Source organism: Monodon monoceros, unplaced genomic scaffold (assembly GCF_005190385.1).
Source record: "Monodon monoceros isolate NGI ecotype Baffin Bay Population unplaced genomic scaffold, NGI_Narwhal_1 Super_Scaffold_21, whole genome shotgun sequence".
In the NCBI taxonomy this organism is placed as follows: domain Eukaryota; kingdom Metazoa; phylum Chordata; class Mammalia; order Artiodactyla; family Monodontidae; genus Monodon; species Monodon monoceros.
The window spans coordinates 96582178-96603995 of NW_021703778.1; the positions used below are offsets into that span (position 1 = coordinate 96582178).

General features: G+C 35.2%; 1 protein-coding gene across 5 annotated transcripts in view; it reads left to right on the top strand.

The window, feature by feature from the left end:
• Positions 1-21818, top strand: part of AQR (aquarius intron-binding spliceosomal factor) — a 120223-nt gene that overhangs the window by 20028 nt on the left and 78377 nt on the right. For all 5 annotated transcript variants that reach the window (XR_003795862.1, XM_029237655.1, XM_029237658.1 and 2 more), the window contains 8 exons: positions 371-471; positions 2864-2940; positions 6194-6258; positions 7384-7500; positions 9477-9590; positions 11288-11391; positions 17027-17129; positions 19669-19789. Coding sequence is in view for 4 of the 5 variants with exons in the window: in XM_029237655.1 (XP_029093488.1) it covers positions 371-471; positions 2864-2940; positions 6194-6258; positions 7384-7500; positions 9477-9590; positions 11288-11391; positions 17027-17129; positions 19669-19789 (802 nt within the window). In the remaining variant the exon portion in view is untranslated. The remainder of the gene's footprint in view (positions 1-370; positions 472-2863; positions 2941-6193; positions 6259-7383; positions 7501-9476; positions 9591-11287; positions 11392-17026; positions 17130-19668; positions 19790-21818) is intronic.

Consider the following 21818-nt stretch of genomic DNA (forward strand, 5'->3'; position numbering starts at 1 on the left):
TCTTTTATGTTCATTGTTTCAGACCCTTTTTTTGAACTTTAATGCTCCTAAATGTTAATGCTTATTTTTCAAATTGAAGTCCTTAATTTTAGAAATAAGAAAAAAATGTATTATTGAGCTTAAAATCTTGACTAGAAAAGGCAGTTTCTTTTGTCTTATTTTTTTCTATTAACAAGTGTCAGAATTGAACAGTTCTTTAAAATATAGGTATTTGTTTCTTAGTTTTCAGGTTTTGTCATGTTGCTTTCTGGTTTCATCCCATTGCTCTATATTATATCCATACATTAGAAAACTACCTAATAGTTAATCTAATCTTTATCCTTGTAAGCTTTGGGGTTACTGATAATTTAATGTCACATCACTCTTTCAGGCACGATTGGAATTAGAATTAAAAAAGACACCTAAACTAAGAAAATTCTGGAACTTGATTAAAAAGAATGATGAAAAGATGGATCCAGAAGCAAGAGAACAGTATGTTGCCAAAGCTTTGTTCCATGTTGGTTTCTTATGCTGGGCTGTGAGTCTTAGACATTGCTGACTTGACTTGTTGTTTCCTTTACATACTGCTGAACCAAATAAATGATTAAGAAGCACTTAGACTATCATAGGAATATTTTTCTCAAAGGTCCAAGGGAGAAGCCAAAACTTCACCACGTTTTTCTCCTTTCCCTTATCTCTGCTCCAGTCATAAGTGTATCACTGGGTCTTCCCCTTGCCTGTTGTCCATCATAGTCTCTGTCGTGGATGGTTCTCAGTTTTCTTCACAATCTGCAGGCTATCATTCCAACTTATCTTTCTTTTTCTTACTCCTGCACTCTTAACAATGACTAATACACTCCATTTTATACAGTTCATTCATTCCATAAATATTGAGTGTTTATTATTTTGCTGAGTACTGTTATAGGTATAGGGGTTGTGGCAGAGAAGAAAATGGAAAGTAATTCCTGCTCTTGTGGAGCTTACATTCTAGTTGCGGAAGGCAGCAAATAGCAGATGAATTATATGGTATATTATATGGTGGTCCACGCTAAGGAGAAGAATAAATCAAGTATAACAATTAAGGAAGCAGATGAGGGTTGCAGGGTATTTTAATAGTAAGTATTACCAATTGGATAAAAGTCTAGTAGCAAGCATTTATTTCATCAAGCAAAGTGCTGTTAGTAGGACACAGGGGAAGAATCTGTATACTCTAAGAGATTTGTTCCTCTCTCTCTTTGAGGCTAGCTGGTCTAACTCTGCTCTTGCCTTATTTACTCTCTGACTCTTCCAGCAGTGATCCTTTTTCTTTCTTCATCTTTAAGTGCTCTTTCCACTCACTATTTTTTCCCTCTGCTTATATGCTTAGGACTCGCTCCCCTTGGGCCTATGATAACTTCTTCTGACTCTATTTTTTCCTCCACTTAGGAGAGTAGTCTGTATACACCTGTAGATAGTAACTGAAGTCATGAGTATGAGTGAGATTATGTAGTGAGTATGTAAACTATGAAAAGAGGGTTGAGGACGAAAAGAAGTGAAGCTTGGAGTTATGCTGGTGATTACTGAAAATGAGAAGAACTGAAAAAAGCTGGATATCAGAGAAACAAGTTTGGGAGTAAGGAGGTGAGAGCTATAAGGACAGGATATTAGGGTCAGAATAGGAATATCCTTTCTTTAACTTCGAACTCCAGTCTCATCTCTTCCATGGTATCTTTCTAACCAATAGCCTCTTGATTGGGCTAATTACATGATATCTTTGCATTATTTGACTACTTCTAAAATATTTAAACTCTCTCTTCCCGTTACCTCAATACGATTTAATTCCAAATCGATAGACTATTCATTGTTTTGTAAACATTCCTTCCCTAACTACCCTTTCCACTCTACTCCACTTAATTGAAGGGTAACCTTCTAAATGCTCTTCCACACCAACTACTTTAGGCCACAGTGCTTTCTTCTTCTGAACTCCTAAAACAGACTGTGTTTCTTATTGAAACATCGGGTCTTTTCATAATGATTAGACTATGTATAGTTGTTTAGAGTATAGGTTCTACAATCAGACTTAACTAGGTTTCACACTCACCTGCCGTGTAAATTTGGGCAAGTTACTGTACCTCCTTGAGCCTCAGTGTGAAATCAAGACAATAGTACCTGTTTCGTAGGACTGTCATCAGTATGAGACTATTTTGTATGATGTACTTAACACAGCTCACATCCTGGCACAGTAAGTGCTCAGTTAATGTCAGCCAGTTTTATTAATGCTGGCTTGTGCTATTAATTATATTTTATGACTTGTCATTTCAAGTATATTTTAGTCATTCTCCTCCTTTTTATTTCCACCAGGACTGGCATAATCAGTTGTAGCCATCCAGTACCTTATGATTGTTTTTTGATTAGTTGGTACATAGTGCATCTTAAATTAGTAATGAGTAAAAAGTTGTTTTTTAAACTAACATTTAATTTTTATACATCGTAATACTCTATTATGTTTAATAGTTTAAACATATTAAAGTATGTAATTGCTTATCTCATTTTAACTACATACTTAAATGTTAGATTTTTTATGATTCAAGAGCAGACTGTAAATGAAATTTTGAAAACTTTCTAGTTCTGACCTTTAAACCACAAGTGACAACTTTTACAGTAAGAAGATAGAGATGCTTTCTTGGCTGGTTTATTAGGCCAGTAATGAGGCTCTTCTTTCCTTCATGTAGTGCTATATTTACATTCAAAGAAGAAGCTGTGTGTTTAAATTATGGTCCTGATTTCAGAGAGAAATGGAACATTTTGTACAGTGTAAGAAAGGCTGTTCAGCATTTAAATTTTACTTTTGAAATAATTATTTCTCAAAAATAATTTGGTCACTGTTTGTTCTCTCTGATTTTAGAGCCTATCAAGAAAGAAGATTTCTTTCACAGCTCATCCAGAAGTTTATCTCTGTGCTGAAATCAGTTCCACTTTCTGGTAACTATCTTCCTCTTCTCAGCTCATTTGTGAAGTTACCATTTAGATGCCCATATAGTATTTACTAATCTTTAGTCTAAAAACTGCTCTCAGAGTGATTTTAAATTATATTGACAAGGGGTTATGTCCTTCCCTTTTCAAATAAGTTACCAGTCTGAGTATCGTGGCTGCCTTAGAAATTCACGTAATTTAAGGGCACCAGCATGGTTATTAAAATGTTCATTTATTTATTTTTGGAGCTTGCTTATAAGCCACAGGTCCTGAACAAGGTTCTGGGACATGGTGAACGAGACACTCACAGACCCTATCTACTTATTTACAGTTTGCTGAGTAGTGTTTTCAAGCAACATCAAATATTGTTAGGAGGGGAAGAGGAGAATTATTTTGAGATATGAGCTACAAGATGAGATGGGAAGGATTTTCCTCCACCGTGGCCCCCATTTATTGATGAAACAAATATAAATATATGCTATGTAGAGTATAAATTTCAAAATATATCATGATTATACTGTATATAGATAGATGTGTGTGTGTGTGTGTGTGTGTGTGAGTGTGAGTGTGAGACCTATGTACCAGGAAGAGCTAATTACATTATTCTGGGTTCGCAAGATCTTTATAAGCATTTATGTATGATATGTCATTGGTTGTTAATATTTTATTTTCTAACTGGAATATAATCTAAGAACAATGCTGTAGGTGTACCATATTTATATGCACCAGAGATTATAGCATATATATGAATCAGACTGTAGCTTTGTTTAAACTGAAATACAACAATTATTTACTTATAAATGTTGCCGCCTCCCCCCCCCCCCCCCCCCCCCCCCCCGCCAAGTAATAGTTTACAACCGAAAATCACACCTGTAATTCAGTGATGAGTAGATACTAATGCTATAAATGCTAATTTATGGTACCTGATTTGGGGCATAATATCAGTATTACTACCAGCATCAGTATAAAGAAAAAATTGTCCTATGCTTGTAATCTGTATCACTTAATATTTGTGTATTTAAATCTTTCAGTTAAGAACCTTAAACCTGGAAAGAGGATGTAGATTTGGTTTCCTTGGCACAAATAGTAATAATGAGAACCAGTAATGTCTGTAACAATTAGGGTCATAAAAATTGATGTCATCTTGGGAATTCCTTCATGGTCCAGTGTGTAGGACTCAGTGCTTTCACTGCTGCGGGCCTGGGTTTGATCCCTGGTCGGGGAGCTAAGATCCCACAAGCCACGCAGCGTGCCCAAAAAAAAAAGTTGATGTCACGTAGAAAGGTTTGAAAGTCAAGTAAATACAACAATATAGGACCTGCAGTAATTTTAACATCCTATCAACTACTAACTGTTGCCATTGTCATAATATATTGTCAGAAAACAAAATTTCTTAGATTGATCTTGAGCTTTAATCAAAATTTGTTAACTTTCTGGCAAAGGAACCAACAAGGTGATGAAAATAGTGTGCCAGTTCAGAGAGGGCATAAAAACAGATAGAATATATAGTTAAACAGAATAAATAAATTCTGTTTATAATAAATAGAACAGAAAACTAATTTATAAAAGAGTAAAAAAGATTGTGTGTAGTTTCATTTTACAGGGTCATTACAGACAACCTGTCCATATCAATTGTTATAAAGGAAATCTGTGTAGGATGGTCTGAGATGTCAGGACTGCTATCAGAAGAAAGGAAAAATACACAATACACATAAAAAGCAAACAATAAGGATATATTGATGTCTGAAACTGAAATAACAGGGCTTCAGCTCTGAAGAATTAAGCCTAATAGGGCCAATTAGTGTAAAAATATGCTGTTTTATCCACCAGAACTCAGAAATTGAGTACCAAGCATCACGTTCTAATTTTAAATAGGCCATTGCCGGTAATTTTCTCAAGCAATAAATAAAAATACAAATACAGCTCTTGTTCACTTTTAAAATTTTGGACAAAATTATTTTCCTTTGACAGTAATAAGGAAGAAAAGATACAACAGAGGACCGATTTGAATGGATTTAATTTAAAAGTCGCTCCTTTAAATTCTTTAGTTTTAGTGGCTGTGTGACCTAGACTATGTCTCAGAAAACCTGGATTCCAGTTCTAACCAGCCATTACTTTGTTCTATACTTTTATCAAGTCATTTTCCTCTGGTCCTCAGTTTCTTACCTGGAAAATGAAGAGCTAGTACAGACGTTCTCTGAGTGTTCTCTGAGGTCTTTTCCAGCTGTGAAATTCTATAGTTATGTTATTTTAGGGTTTGGATTATGGGCACGTGTTAGTTACAAAAGTATTCATATTTCTTTCTTCACATAAAGCCTTCTATTTTCCTGTATGCTACAAGTAAAAGAGTGGATTTATTTAAGCATTTGTAGGATGCCTTCTACAGGTCTAGCACTGGTTTATTTGCTGCTGGGAGTCCTTAGCCTAGGGACCCTGAAATTATCTCCTTTTCAATTGAAACAGTCTTGTCAAGTTGGTTTCAGCTGGTAAAATAGCAGAACATTTTCTGACATTAGAAAAAAAAGACATTTGTAATCCGAAAGCATGTCATGTCACAAGGTTGTAATTCTTTTAAAAACAAAAATGTTTTTAAAAATAGTACATTAATGCTCATGAATAACACAAGATAGTGATTTAAAAAATATTTTATTGCTCTATGTGTCATTGACATTTTAATGTCAGTTAATACATGTACAGTGAAAAAAAGTCACAAAAATTGTCCCTTTAATTAGTTTGTTTTGTATCTTCCCCACCCATTTTCTGTGCATTTTAAAGATATATATATATATATATATATATATATCTTTGTGTGTATACAGCTACACATACGTGTATGTGTTTATGCATATGAAAGAAATTCTAGATGTTTAGTATGTGAAGAAAATAAGGAAAGTAGGTCAATAACTGAGATAAAACTGCCTTTCTAGTTTTTCTATTCAAGTTTTTTCAACATCTAATCACGTGGTACACATTTTTAAAAATTAACACTTTAAAAATATTTTTGCATGTCTGATTTTTAAAATGTGCCTCTCATCTAAGCTGCATTTTTCATTTTCTCATATTTATAGAGCTTACTGTAAGGGTAAGGCCTGCCCTTTTTGAAATATATGTGAGGTCTGTGCTCTGAACCATAGTTATCCAATCCTGATGAATGAGACAAATAACCTTGTTTAAATAACTAAATAACTGCCAATTTTAAGATATAGTACCATAAAACGCCCTAAGTAAGAAAGTTTTAACATGTTTTCTCTGTTATGTCTAGAACCTGTCACTATGGACAAAGTTCATTATTGTGAAAGATTTATTGAACTTATGATTGATCTAGAGGTAAGAAGTGTGCAGTGACTTCTGTTACATAATCATTAAGGAGGCTAAGATTAAGCCTGTGACTATATATGAAGTATTTCTTTATCACCTCAAACTGGCCTTAGTTTGTTTGTACCTATTTCAAAATGTCTTATAGAGAAGAAAGTCAAAAGTGATTGACCCTTGAAGTTTTCAGATGACTGTCAAATGGCTGCATTTGTATAAAAAACATTATTTAGTGTAGTTATTAAACATGAGTCCAGCAATGGCAATTTATTTTGTGTCAAATTTAGTACCCCTACACAGAGTTTTAAAAAGGGCTGAAGTTACAGATTTATGGCTTTAATAATCTCACTTTTCTAAATGTGCCTAATATTATTGATGAAGAAAGATACAGCTGCTTGCTATAGTCAATTTTTAAAATTAAGATTTTTAAAAAAGATTTCATGCTACTAGGTGCAAGATTTTGATACAAAGTTCAGATGCAGAGTTGGTATAGTTCAGATTGAATTCATTTCCGTTCCTTTCCTCTCGCTCTTTAATGCAGAAAATTGAAAGAAAATCCTTTCTGTTCATTCCTTATCAGGAGAGCTAGGATGGTTTCTAGACATGAGGATTAGAGTACTGGACTCGCAGTCATTCATGAGATCCTCATTGAGATTCCAGCTCTGCCAGTAACTATAATCTCTGAGGATCTCGGTAACCTCCCCTTTAACATGAGGGTATTTGACTAGATTAGTGGTTTCCAAACTGTGATTGTCATAGTTTCTCAGTATTGTCTTTCTGACTGTCATAGAATGATATGGGAAGAGGAAACTGAGAAAGGGATCTCCATTTAGGGTTTTCCACTCCCTTTTTCCCATTTTTAAACCTGCACACAATACACATTGGGATTTCATATAGGATTTTGTTTGAAAAGTAGTGGCCAGGGTATCTGAGATTTCTTCCAGTGCTGGATTTTATTTAGAAACATTACCACTGAATTTATTTACAGCATGGACCAGACGCTTTGCTTTGTGCGGAGTGTCTTTTGGGGGGCTGAGGGTACTTTGTATGTGATTAACACTTCTGCACTATGTATCAGTAGACTTCACCTGTAGCTGGGAGAGCATGCAGACTTATTGCTGTGGTGATTATTTTCTCTAGGCCCTACTCCCCACAAGACGCTGGTTTAATACCATCCTGGATGACTCTCACCTTTTGGTTCACTGTTACCTTTCCAATCTTGTTCGTAGAGAAGAGGATGGCCATCTTTTTTCCCAGGTGAGCACTGGTGGATCTGAACATATTTGTTGTTTTCATTTCTAAGTCAATCTTTTCTTTCTTTGCCATGCACCTGGGAGTACTGGGGCATGGTGCAACATATATTTTGCTAAATACCGAATTGAATGATGTAAATTCCTCATTAGTCATTTTAAAGTAAAACCAGGGCTTCCCTGGTGGCGCAGTGGTTGAGAGTCCGCCTGCCGATGCAGAGGACACGGGTTCGTGCCCCGGTCCGGGAAGATCCCACATGCCGCGGAGCGGCTGGGCCCATAAGCCATGGCCGCTGAGCCTGCGCATCCGGGGCCTGTGCTCTGCAACAGGAGAGGCCACAACAGTGAGAGGCCCGCGTACCGCCGAAAAAAAAAAAAAAAAGTAAAACCAAGTCTTAATATACAAAACGGACGCCTTCTTGTATAGGTGGCCTATACTAATTTTATATTATAACCTTTTTTTCTCTTCTGAATATTCATTTCATTAATGTAAACAGTAAAACACTTAAGCATTTTAAATTTGAGGGGATTAGGTAATTCAGATAAACGTTTTGTTAATCATATGTGATTTTATTATTGGACTAAATTATGTGTGATGTAGTCCCACATACTCATATATATTTTGATTCTATGTCAGTAAGCACTGTGGACTATAATAGATGATAAGCATTACTTTCGAGTGAACTGTGCCCTAATATCGTGGCTCTCTTTGCATAAGACGAGGGTGACAGAGACAGTTGATAGTGTGGAAGTACATATACACTTAGACTGCTGCCTTGAGCTGGAAGGCAAGTGAACTTTGTTTACTGCCTTGGGTAGGAAGACACACTATTAAGGTTTCCCATTTTCTGTAATGTCATCCAGAAGAAAAGTCTTCTAACAAACTTCTAACACTTGCCTTTCAGATCACAGCTGGAGATAAAATTTTCGTGTGTGTATTTGCACACTGTCCTAAGAATTCTTTTATCTTGTATCTGTGAGCATTCCTTTTTTTCCTATTCTCTTATTAATTTTACCCAGTGATTTGTTTCATATATTAAAATACATTAAAATCCTAATATCTGGGGGGGGGATAAATTGGGAGATTGGGATTGACACATAGACACTACTATATATAAAATAGATAACTAATAAGAACCTACTATATAGCACAGGGAACTCTACTCAATACTCTGTAATGGCCTGTATGGGAAAAGAATCTAAAAAACTGTATATATACGTATACGTATAACTGATTCACTTTGCTGTACAGCAGAAACTAGCACAACATTGTAAATCAACTATACACCAATAAAAATTAATTTAAAAAATCCTAATATCTGATCTGCCATAGATTAGAATTAAGAATAATAAAGATTTGGGGCGAATGGAGCCCCAAATTCTGTTGATTCTGTTGATACTGCCAGCACAGGGGGAAAGCAGGCCTTCTTAAAGCACCAGGAACTAAGCCAAAGAAAGCTTGATGGTTATGGAGACGGAAGAGAGGAATGAATAGCTTAGCTTTTCCCACCTTGCTGTTTTTTCTAATAGAAGTATAGAGAAGAGTATTTCTAATTGTGAATTGCAAAACCCTCATCAGAAAATTTTAAGTGGCATAAGACCTCAGGAGTTCCCTCTAATGGTATAGTTCTATATAGATAGATTTTTTTTTCCATTAAAATGATTGACTTTCTTTGATTAGTTCCTTAATGTCTCTTTAGTATTGGGATTGCAGTTGAAGTTCTTTCCTGTAGAAGTAGACCATGTGTATGAAATAGACGTAACAGTTTGTTCACAAGGCATATACTTTATGCTCACATAAATAAAACACGTTTGTATATGTGCTGAAATGTTTGTTGCAGTGTTTACATTCCAAAGCTTTTCAGTACCTCTAAGAAGGTATGTGGATTTTATTATTTTTAATAATAATGTCGTATTTTAATGTCGTATTTTTGCTTTCTTCTCATGTTTACACAGTTTATTAATTTAAATGTATCCTTTCAGCTTTTGGACATGCTTAAGTTCTATACTGGTTTTGAGATTAATGATCAGACTGGAAATGCTCTGACAGAGAATGAGATGACTACGATTCACTATGATAGAATTACTTCTCTACAGGTAATTGAAATGCATTATAGCCTTTGCGTCTGCTCCATGAAGTTGAGTCATAAATAATTTAGGTTTTATGTAGTACAGATAGGAAAGGTACTAATTTAATAGTGTGTTCATCTTGAATTTTTAAAATATTGCTAATTCTGATGGATTCATGAAAAAGAATGCTTTCTTTTATAGTTCTCAATCTTGAGGCTCAGTATATTGATATTTGACACTCAAAAAATATTAGTTACTGGGCCAGTTTAGTGTGTTTAAGTATCAGTTTTATTTTATGAAAGGGTATTTCAACTTGACAAAGTATGTGTAAGTGCTTTGTACATTTTAAAGATAAACACATGTAATGGGACTGAAATTTACCAATGCAGCTCAGATGTGCCCCAAAAGTACCTTTGTTACTGTTACTGAGCACATTTTGCTCTTGAACTCAGTTTTGTCTGGTGGCAGCTTTTATTTCTCAATTTAAAGTAATTCAGTTCTTTACATTTTAAAGAGTCTTTTTTTGGGTGAAGACTCAGCCAAACTTAAGTTCAAATTGTCTTTCATAATCAGACATGTTTTCCTGCTTTTCTCAGAACATTAGTGTTTTTGTCCTTCTGCCTCTGCCCTTGAAGTGACCACAGCGGGTGTGGTGTGTGGCTGTTCTCTTGGCCACCAGCAAGGCACAATGACTGCGGCCTTGGAGCTTGGTTGTCAGCCTACTGACAAGGCCCCAGCCCTTGTTCTTTTTTTTTTTTTTTTTTTTTTTTGCGGTACACGGGCCTCTCACCGTTGTGGCCTCTGCCATTGTGCAGGCTCAGCGGCCATGGCTCACGGGCCCAGCCACTCTGCGGCATGTGGGATCTTCCCGGACCGGGGCACAAACCCGTGTCCCCTGCATCGGCAGACGGACTCTCAACCGCTGCGCCACCAGGGAAGCCCCCCAGCCCTTGTTCTTGATGGTGCTGGAGTCCTCCTGGGAGCTGACTCACCTTCATTTCCTAGCTCAGGCAGCTCACTTTCAGGCTTGGTTTCAGGGTCATTTTGCCATTGCCTGTAGTTGTTTCATGGCAGACTCATCGATAACCTTTGCAACCTTCTATGTCATCCAGTACAGAGCACATGAAAACTTGTGGATCTTCCCAGTGCCACATGAGCATTATGGAGGACTAAGAATGTTATTTCACACACACTTAATCAAATCAGCATGATGCTGCTCTTTCTGTTTCCTTGCAGCTTACCCCACGTAGGTTGGAGGTGTTACCCTGCGAGGTTCTCTCTTTCCAGAGTTCCAAAGTAAAGCAGGGCACAAGCACACTGTTCTGTAGGCCTCTCCCTTGAGATACATCTTCATTGGGAGTTGCCCTTGAGACTTTCTTATGGTTTTGTTAGGCCAATTCTTGATCATAAAGTGTTTTGTTTTGTTCTTTCTCTTCTCCTGTCAGTGAAGCTGGCCTTCCTGGCTATTTTCCTTTATATTCAAAATACAGTTTTAGAAATCAGAAACTGAACATTGATTCTTTGTACTCTCCGGCTAGAACAATTCTGGTTTTTTTCCCCATTGTATCTAATGCTTTTGAATAAGGCAGAGGTCACATATGAGAAGCATATAAGAAAGAGAATTGCATTAATTAAAAAAAATTTTTTTTCCATTATGCAGTATATAAGTTGTAATTTATTAATATGTAGGCATTAATTAATTAATTAATTCTGTTCTTTTCTAGAGAGCTGCTTTTGCACATTTCCCTGAACTCTATGATTTTGCCCTCTCAAATGTTGCAGAAGTAGATACTCGGGAATCCTTGATCAAGTTTTTTGGACCTCTTAGGTAAGGCAATATGAAAGGACAACTGAATTTTAATTTTCTTTTTTGGTTTTAGTTATTTTTGCACTACTTTAGGTGATGTTACTTGTTGCACTACTGTTTGTTGACAACTAGAACTAGTGCTTCTCTCTAGCATTTGTTATCTTTGAGTCACTTAAATATAATTATACATCTTCTCTTTTTTTTGTTAAAATTTTTATTTTTTGTAACTTATATATCTTTCCTAGATCTCAAATTTTTTTAGAGTAGAATATAAGCTGGTATCCCATCAGTCGTAAGCAACATACAACAGAAACCAGTAAATGTTCATCCTATGTGATATTAGAGGTTAGGCATAAGAAAAATTTTGCATGTTTAAAATTTATTAAATTGTAATGTTCTCTGGCATCTCTGTTAAGTATACTTTTTTGAAAATAGCAATAATAGCATACATTTATTTACTTTGTGATAGGTACTCTACTAGTATATAAATAAGTTAATTCTCAAAATATTCATGTGAGAGGAGTAGGTACCATTTTACATATAAGGTAGCCGAGGCGCAGAAGAGTTGAGTACTTTGCCTAAGTCACACAGCAAGTAAGTGTCAAAGATAGGATTTTTTTTTATATAAATTTATTTTATTTTATCTTTGGCTTCGTTGGGTCTTCGTTGCTGCACGCGGGCTTTCTCTAGTTGCTTCGAGTGAGGGCTACTCTTCATCGCAGTGCACAGGCTTCTCATTGCGGTGGCTTCTCGTCACGGAGCATGGGCTCTAGACACACGGGCTTCAGTAGTTGTGCCACACGGACTCAGTAGTTGTGGCTCATGGACTCTAGAGCGCAGGCTCAGTAGTTGTGGTGCCTGGACTTAGTTGCTCCGTGGCATGTGGGATCTTCCTGGACCAGGGCTGGAACCCGTGTCCCCTGCATTGGCAGGTGGGTTCTTAAGCACTGCGCCAACAGGGAAGCCCCAAAGATAGGATTTGAACCTAGGTAGTCTGACTTCAGAGCTCTAATTATTTTTTTTGAGGTATAATTGACATAAAACATTATATTAGTCTCAGGTGTATAACACAATGATTTAATATTTGTATTTATTGTGAAATTGATCACCACGAGTCTAGGTAGCATTTATCTCCATATATATAGAACTTTTTGGTCTTGTGGTGAGAACATCTAAGATCTACTTTCTTTGCAACTTGCAAATATGCAGTACACTATTACTAATTATAGTCACCATGCTGTACAATTACATACCCATGACTTATTTATTTTATAACTGGAAGTTTGTACATTTTTATCTCCTTTACCGTTTCACCCACCTTTGCCTCGGGCAACCACCAATCTGTTCCCTGTTTCTGTAAGCTTGGTTTTTTTGGGGGGGGGAAGGGTTGTTTTAAAATTCCACATATAAGTGACTCATTAAATTCCACATATAAGTGACCCATACAGTATTTGTTTTTCTCTTTCTGACTTATTTCAGTTAGCATAATGGCCTTAGGGTCCATCCATGTTGTTGCAAATGGCAAGATTTCATTCTTTTTTATTCTGAGCCCTAACTTTTGACCACTGTGCTCTGTTATCTCCTCATTTTCCTTAACTCTGGGGAGAATTTATGTGTAGTTAATTGGCTATTTAAACTGAAGCAAACTGAGATTGGTCTGGTCATTCATTTTCATATGAGGATATGTAATAACTTACAGTAACACACACGTCTACTTCCTTCTTTTAAATAATGGCATTGAGTTCTGTTGAACAGGTCTACCATACTTTTTTTTTTTTTTTTTTGCGGTACGCAGGCCTCTCACCATCGTGGCCTCTCCCGTTGCGGAGCACAGGCTCCTGACGCGCAGGCTCAGCGGCCATGGCTCACGGGCCCAGCTGCTCCGCGGCATGTGGGATCTTCCAAGACCAGGGCACGAACCCGTGTCCCCTGTATCAGCAGGCGGACTCTCAACCACTGCGCCACCAGGGAAGCCCTACCATACTATTTTTTAATCACTCACCTATTGACGGATCTTTAATTTAAAATTTTTTGACTATAACAAACAATTAGGCAATGAACATTCTTTTTACTTCTATTTTTTAAATTTTAGTACTGATTCCCAGAAGCAGAATGGCTGACTCAAAGGGATTATGTGTTTAAATTTTGTTACATATTGCTAAATTATCTTCCCAAAAAATGCCAATTATACACTTACATCAATAGTGTTTGAAGATTTATTTCTCTCCCTTCCAACACTAGGTAAATTAGTTTTTCATTTTTGCCAATCCAAGGACAAAAAGATTCTCATTGTTTTACTTGCATTCTGTGATTCTTTGTTACTTTCTGATTGTTATCCTTTGCTATTTTGTATTCCATTGTTTGTCATTTTATTGATTTTTTTAAATAAGGAACATTTATATTATATATTCAGGAACCTGGATATTATTATTTTGTCTAGTTCTGTTGCAATTATTTTGTCTCAGTTTCTCCCTTTTAAACTTTGTTTATGGTATATTTTGTTATTACAGATGTTTTAAATTTTTAATCACATCTTTCAGTCTTCTTTTTAATAACAATAACAAATGTTTTATTTTATTTATTTATTTATTTTATTTATTTATTTTGTGGTACGCGGGCCTCTCACTGTTGTGGCCTCTCCCGCTGCGGAGCACAGGCTCCGGACGTGCAGGCTCAGCGGCCATGGCTCACAGGCCCAGCTGCTCCGCGGCATGTGGGATCTTCCCGATTTGGGGCACGAACCTGTGTCCCCTGCATCGGCAGGCAGACTCTCAACCACTGCACCACCAGGGGAGCCCACAAATGTTTTATTTAGAAGGCCTTCTTCACCAAAAGATTACAAAAAATATTATATTTTTTAAGCACTTTTGTAGATTTTTTTTCTTACATTTAATAGCTGTATAGTCTGTCCAGGGAATTTATTTTTGTCCAGAGCTCCTTTATACTCTCACAAATCATTGAGGATCACAAAGAACTTTTTTAATGTGGATTATAGCCATTATATTTACTACATTAGAAATTAAAAGTAGAGGAATTTTAAATATTTAATTTATTTTAAAAATCAAGTAAAATCCATTGTATATTTCATACATATTGTTAATGAAAAATATATACTCCATAATGAAAAAAAGAATACATAGTGAGAAGAGTAGCATTGTTTTACAGTTTTGCATATCTTTTTAATGTCTGGCTTAATGAAAGACAGTTGGATTTGCAGATCTGTTGTTGGTTTCAGTTTGTTTTAAGATGTTATTTTGCCTGAAGTAAATGAAGATAATCCACTCTTACACAGAGGGAAGTTTATTTTAAAAGCTTTTTCATATTTAGGAATATTATTCTTTGATACATATCAAAACTTGACAGTTGATAGATTTCTTGAAAGTTTTGTTGTGGTATCTGAAACCATGTTAAGGAAGTCTGTGCAATTAAAGTGAATTGATTTTAAAAATGGAGAGATACACCTTGTTCATGGATGAGAGGACTCAGTTAAGCTGTGGATTCTGCCCAATTTGATCTATAGATATAATTCAGTTCCAGTCAGAGTCCCAGCAGGATATTTGATAGAAACTGACAAGCTTATTCTAAAACTCATATGGAAAGGCAAAGGAATTAGAATAGTCAAGACCATTTTGAAAAAGAACAAAATTGGAGAATTTCCACTACCTAATTTCAAGACTTACTATAAAGTTAAAGTAATCAAGACATTGTGGTATTGAAAACAGGGTATACATTATAGATCAATGGAACAGGGTCAAGTTCAGAAATAGACCACACGTATACAGTTAGTTGGGTTTTGACTAAGGTGCCAAGGCAACTCAGTGGAAAAGAGATAATTTCAGCAGTGGTACTGGGCAGCCATATGCAAAGTATGAAACTTGACCCATTCCTCACATCTGATACAAAAATTAACTCAAAATGAATCGTAGACCTAAATATCAAAATTAAAACGTAGGAAATATAGGAGAAAATCTCTGTGATTGTGCTTTCTGCAAAGATTTCTGTAGACACCAGGGCACCGTCTTTAAAGGAAACAACTGATAAATTGAACTTCATCAAAATTAAAAATTTCTATTTGAAAGACATTGTTAAGAGAATGAAAGACAAGCCGAAAACTGGGAGAAAATTTGGCTAAATACATATCTGATGATGGACTGGTATCTGGAAGTCTCAGAACTCAATTATAAGAAGACATCTTAATAAAAAAATGGCTATAGATTTGAACAGATACTTCACCAAAGAAGATATATAGATTTCAATAAGCCTATAGAAAGATGCCTAACATCATTAGTCATTAGGAAAAGCAAATTTAAATCATAATGAGATATCATTATGTACCTATTAGAATTATTTATAAAAACAACGGTGTATTAACTCTTGACCGGTATGTGGAGCAACTGGAATTCTCATACATTGCTGATGAGAATTCACAATGGTAGTGCCACTTTGGAAAATTTTGATAGTTTCTTGCAGAAACATGTGCTTACCGTGTGATCTAGTGTTCTCACAGACATACCCAAGAGAAATGGAAACTTACATTCATAGAAAAATCTGTACAGAAATATATATAGTGGCTTTATTTATAGTTGTCAAAAACTGGAATATATAAATATGCTTCAACTGGTGAGTAAATAAACACATTGTGAAATATCCATATAATGGAATATTACTCAGCAATAAAAAGGAACCAACTACAGATACCCACAACAGTGTGGGTGAATCTCAAATGTATTATGCTGAGTGAAAGCAGCCAGCGTCAAAAGGCTACATAATGTATGATTCCATTTATTTGACGTTCTGGAAAAAGCAAATTTATAGAGATTGAAAACACATTAGTGGTTACCAGGGACAGGGATAGAGAGTTTGAGGGGCTTTGGGGGGTAATGAAACTGTATTTGAGTGGTTGAAAGCTGTCAGGTAAGTAGTGGCAAATGCAAGTTTTTCAAAATTTCAGTTTTTCACTCTGAAATTCAAATTTTATCTTTGGCAACATATACTGTCAATTATTTTCCTTGAAGTTAGGTTTATTTTGTTCAGATTTTTTGCTGTTATTCAACTCTGAATAACTAGTTTGTCAGTCGTTCTGACAAACATTCTTTTTACACAAGTAAAAATTGTGTGCAAAATGTGTACTTCCCACTCTGACACACAGATTTTTTAAAAAACAGATACTCAAGTCCAAATTTAATAACCTTAATAATTTTTTACCCTTTCATCAAGGACATTTTTAAACAAAACTGGTGGGGGTTTTTTTGTTTGTTTTAATAACTGTGTCACAGTGAGGAATGCTGTGACCACTTATTGTACTGGTTGGTGACACTGCCTTGATCCATGCCACCAGTTTTACCCATTATCGCACTGTCACTGTATATGTAAAGACAGTGAGAAAAAAACTTAGTAATGTCTTGGTATTAATATGAAAAAGTATTGTCCTTGTAGCTTCCCTGAAACAATCTTGGGGACCATGAGAAGTTTGCAGAAGACAATTTGAGAATTCTGTATTAGGGGTTTAACTCTTTGCTGATTTCATATATTTGTTGCTTGTGTCATAGGATTATATTTTCTACGTAAAAATTTTTAAGCCATCTGTAAAATTATGTTTCAAAAATGAATTAAATTGTAATAAAATATTCTGATCTGAATATTCTTTATTCTGCAGTTCAAATACACTCCACCAGGTGGCATCATACCTCTGCTTGTTACCAACTCTTCCTAAAGGTGAAGACACGACTTTTGATAAAGAATTTCTTCTAGAATTGTTGGTAAATATTAATGTTCTTTGAATTTTGCATGTGGTTTTCCCTACTTTTTTGAATCATTCTTAAAGATGTAGGTTGGTACAGGTTTTTTTCTGGGCTAAAAAATTGGTAGGTAATGCCTGCTTGTTTGGGAACTATATCATCATTTGATTTTGTCAGATTTCTTTTTCATCTCTTAGATTTCTTTTTTCAAGTCTCTTACCTCTTAAAACTGCTTTATAGCATGGATTTGTTCCATCAGATATTTACGAGCAACATCTGTGTCAGGCACTGGATTCAAGCACTGGGGATACAGAGATGGCCGACACTGTTCCTGCCTTTAAGAGATCACAGTTATACTTACACACACACATACACACACACACACACACACAGATATCTATCTATTTATCTGTTTATTTTTAAGTTATTATTTAAATATAGTACCTTGAATATTAAGCCATACCTTTATCACTAGAGAGCTCAGGAATGTTTAAAAATAGAAAAAGTTATTACCGACTTAGTGGTTTAAGAATTCTAAGGGATTTCTCAAGCATTTTGGGAAATGAGTATTAGTTTGAGCATCAGCTCTTAAACTAATACTATTTTGTGTGAGGTTTTATTTTTTTTAGTACAGTTTCAGGTTTATAGCAAAACTGAAGGGAAGGGATATACTTTATTTTTTAAACTTCCGTGAGATATTTCATAAAGTGGATGAGTATTTAACCATACGCCCCTATGAATATCTAGGTTGTTTGCATGCTCACTAGTACAAATAATGATGCAGTCTTAATATATGCCTCTTTGTGCCCATATGTGGACATTTAGGAGAGGTACCCCGAAGTGAAATTATTTGATGTGCTTATTTGAAAGATAAAAGATGCAGCCAAACTGTCCTCCAAAAGCTGTATGTTCCCATCAACAGTGTACTAAAGTATGTCTCCTTAAGCTTTCTTCGGCATTGGATGCTGAGTCGCCTCAATTTTGCCAGTCTCATGGGTTAACAAAAAAAACTTGTTTTAATTTTTTGTTTGCTGACTGCTATAAGGTTGAGTTGTCTTTTATACGTTTCAGACATTTTTTTTACCTATACAAATGTACACTGCATGGATTTGTAAATACATTTTTTTACACATATGGAACAATAATGGGCACGTGTTTTTGTAACATATTTCAAGCTAATACTTCTAATACAGGGTATAAAATACAGTTCCTTACTGTAGAGAGGAAGATAATATGCTTATTTTGGGGTAGTAACAGGAAACTATTTGTAGCAGGTGTTTTAAGCCTGGTGACAGGTGTTTAAGTGCCATTTGGAGAGAAATCCTTGGGAAGCGTTTTAAATTAACTCAAGTATAGAAAATACTTTTTTATCGATATATTTACTTGCATGAAATGTATGTCTTGGGTCACTATCTTCCCCTTCCTTCTTACAAATCACTTTTTGTTGTCTCTGACTACAAGTGCTTTCTAAAAATTCCTTGTCCTGTTTTCTGATAATGTAAAATCTTCTCTGGTAAGTCAGGTTTTGGAGATTAATAATAAATCCTTACTATAGAAAGAAATGGGGACTTTTCCAGGAACTTTCTAATGGAAAATAGGTTTGAGTATAAAGTTGATCCTATCTATGCTTTTTAGGGTCTTATAGCTAAGATTTCATCCTTAAAATTTAAATAGTTACGTGAAAAGAAAACAGTTTTAAAAATTTATAGTGCTACAGCATTATCTTTCATTTCCTCCCCCTCTTAAAGGAGTTTTTCAGGCTTTGGAATCTTCTAATATCCAACCAAATATGATTTAAAAATTCAACTGCATATTGTTTAGATGATATCACACTGTCTTCTTTCCTAAAACAATACTATCTCTACTGAAAAGAATGTGACACATTTTTCAAATATATCATTATTTTGGCATCTCTTAATTAGGTAACAAACTTATTTCTGTATTTGAGGTAGATCACTGTAGTATTAACAATGGAGGGGTACATAGAGAACATCAAGTACAACTCTCTCGTTTTACAAGGAAGACTGAGGCCAAGTTATTAGTAAACTTATCCAGATTATTTAGCTAGTTAGTACAAGAATGAAAACTGTAACCTAGGACTTAGGGCTCCCATTTTTTTTTCTTACATTGGTGAATGCTGTGTTGCTGTGGGGTTTAAGGTCTTGGCATGTGCCAGACACTTTGACATTATTTTACAATATTCCACTTCATTTTCATAAGAAACCTAAGAAGGGAGTGACATTTTAATCTGCTTTACTGAAAAGGAAACTAAAATCAGGGAGTTTGAAGTAACTTGCCCAGCTTTCACATAGCCCATAAATTGAGGTGCTAGGTGTTGAACTCAGATCTGGCTGATTCCGAAGTCCATCACAATCAGTACCTCTTTCTTCTTTGATTTGTGGAGAACATGAAAAAAGGAAAAAAAAATCTCTTGTTAAGTGCTACAATAACTCAAAAGACATGAAACTTCTCATTCCATACTTTGTGTTGAATTTCTCCATAAATTATTTTGATTGAAAAAAGATACTTCTGACTTTCTTTCTAAACCTGTTTCCTTTAGGTATCTCGTCATGAGCGTCGAATTTCTCAGATTCAGCAGTTGAATCAGATGCCTTTGTATCCAACCGAGAAAATCATATGGGATGAAAATATTGTCCCAACTGAGTACTATTCTGGGGAAGGTATGGTAACGAAGTACAGTATTCAGATGTAACATGAAACTTAGTTTAGAATTCATCATATATAACTGAACATACTCCTATCTGCTATATACATTAGGGTAATTTTCTGGTACCCTCAAGTTCAACTTTAGAAGCTAGAAACTATTCAGTGTTTTGAATGCTTAACATTAAGGATTTTTATTAAATTTAAGCATTGCCTAATGAAATGTGTGTTTGTGTGTGTGTGTGTATCATCCTGTATAAAATGTGCCCGTAAAGCTGTGTGTTCAGGAGACCTAATAATACAAGAAGTGTAGCTTTCATTATGTCACTGTAGCAGGCTTTATTTGGTAGTGTTTTATTTTTCAAAGCCTTCTCTAGAGGCTCTTTTGAATTCCTTGTAGAGCCAGCTAATGACCTTCAAAAGAAAGACATTGTCATTAGTTAAGATAAACCCTTAGTTTTGATCCAGAGTAGTATTGCCTAGTATGTTCATCTACCTCTTTCAACAGATTTGTTTCTAAATGCTTATCCTCTAATGATGAGAATTTGCCACAATTGAGTATATGCCAAAGTGCATTCTGACACATTTTGAAGGCATATTTCAAAAAAAAATTTCTGGAAGTTTTTTGAACAGCAGTGTCATGATTAGTAGAGATGTGGCTATTTTAAAGAGATCACCAATATAGGTATTGGTATATTTATTTAAAAGAAAATTGTCTCTTCAGAGTCATATCCTAGAGCCATAATTCCAATAAACCCAGTGCACTAAAATTGTACTAGATTTCAGAATAATCAGTCTTCATATCTTTTTATATTCTGACAGTGATTAATGCATTGCTTTCTCACTTTTCTAATTTGTTCATACTAAAAGCATTTGTGATCATATATGTATGAATAACACTTAAGAATATTTTGTCTTTTTAATGAAAAGTTTGTGTCCTTGAAAATGTAAACAGTCTTATATCTAGCTTTTGGTACTATTCAGTGATGTTGGTCTGAGTTTAAAACATATTTTGCTTAGTATAAAGTGTTGCTTTTCTTTCGCTCCTGTGATTAATGAAGTTAAGTAAAAAGAATTACTTCTCAAAATTTGTCTTTGTACCTGTCTTGCCATGGTTCTTCACTGACCATGGGTGAAACTGTGCTTGTGGGGCTCTGTATTCAATGCTGTGAGATAGGCAAAGATCAAAGCCAATCCAGCACAATTATGCAAGCTGCTTCCAGCTCCCAAGGAGAGAAAATAAGTGTGAAATTGGGGCAGATATTTAAAAAATATAGTATAAGAATTGTAAAGAAAGTCTTTGTAAAGTGTTGCCTTTTTAAAACCTTTTTATTGTAAAATAAACACAAATATAGAAAGCCCACACAAAATAAAGATAGAGCTTTACTAATTATCTTAAGGGAAATACCCTAAAACTCTTATAATCACTTTGTCAGCTATCCCAGAATCCTCCTGTGTACCCCTTCCTACTTACTGCTTTCTCCCTCCACTGCAAAGTAACCATTTCTTGACTTTTATAGCAATCACTGTCTCACTATTTCTTCATAGTTTTATTACTCAGTTGTGCATCCCTAGACACCGTAGTCAGTCCTGTACATATTAAGATGCTTTTTATTTTACGGGTACCAACTGTAGCCCTTTCTTTTCTGTCTGTTGAAGACCCTGAGTTGTTTGATCTGTATAGTTTTCCACAGTCTAGATTTTTCTAATTGACTACTCACAGTACAGTTCAACATGTCCCTCTGCTCTTTATTTATTTTTTCTACAAATTGGCTTGATCAGGCAGAGGAATTCTCTCTTTGGCAAGATCCTTGGTGGTGGTGTATTCTTTCATCAAGAGGCACGTGATGTCTGGTTGTCTCTGTTTTTGTGATATTGCTGTTTAATACCTAGATTTGTTAATTCAGGGAGGGTTGCAAAATAGTGATATGTTAATTTTTTTTTTTTTAATATAAGTATGCCATCAAAAGAGATGCTTTCAGCTTCTGGCTTGAAAGAAATTGAATTAGATTATAAGTCAGAGTTTACTAACAAATGATGTGAAAT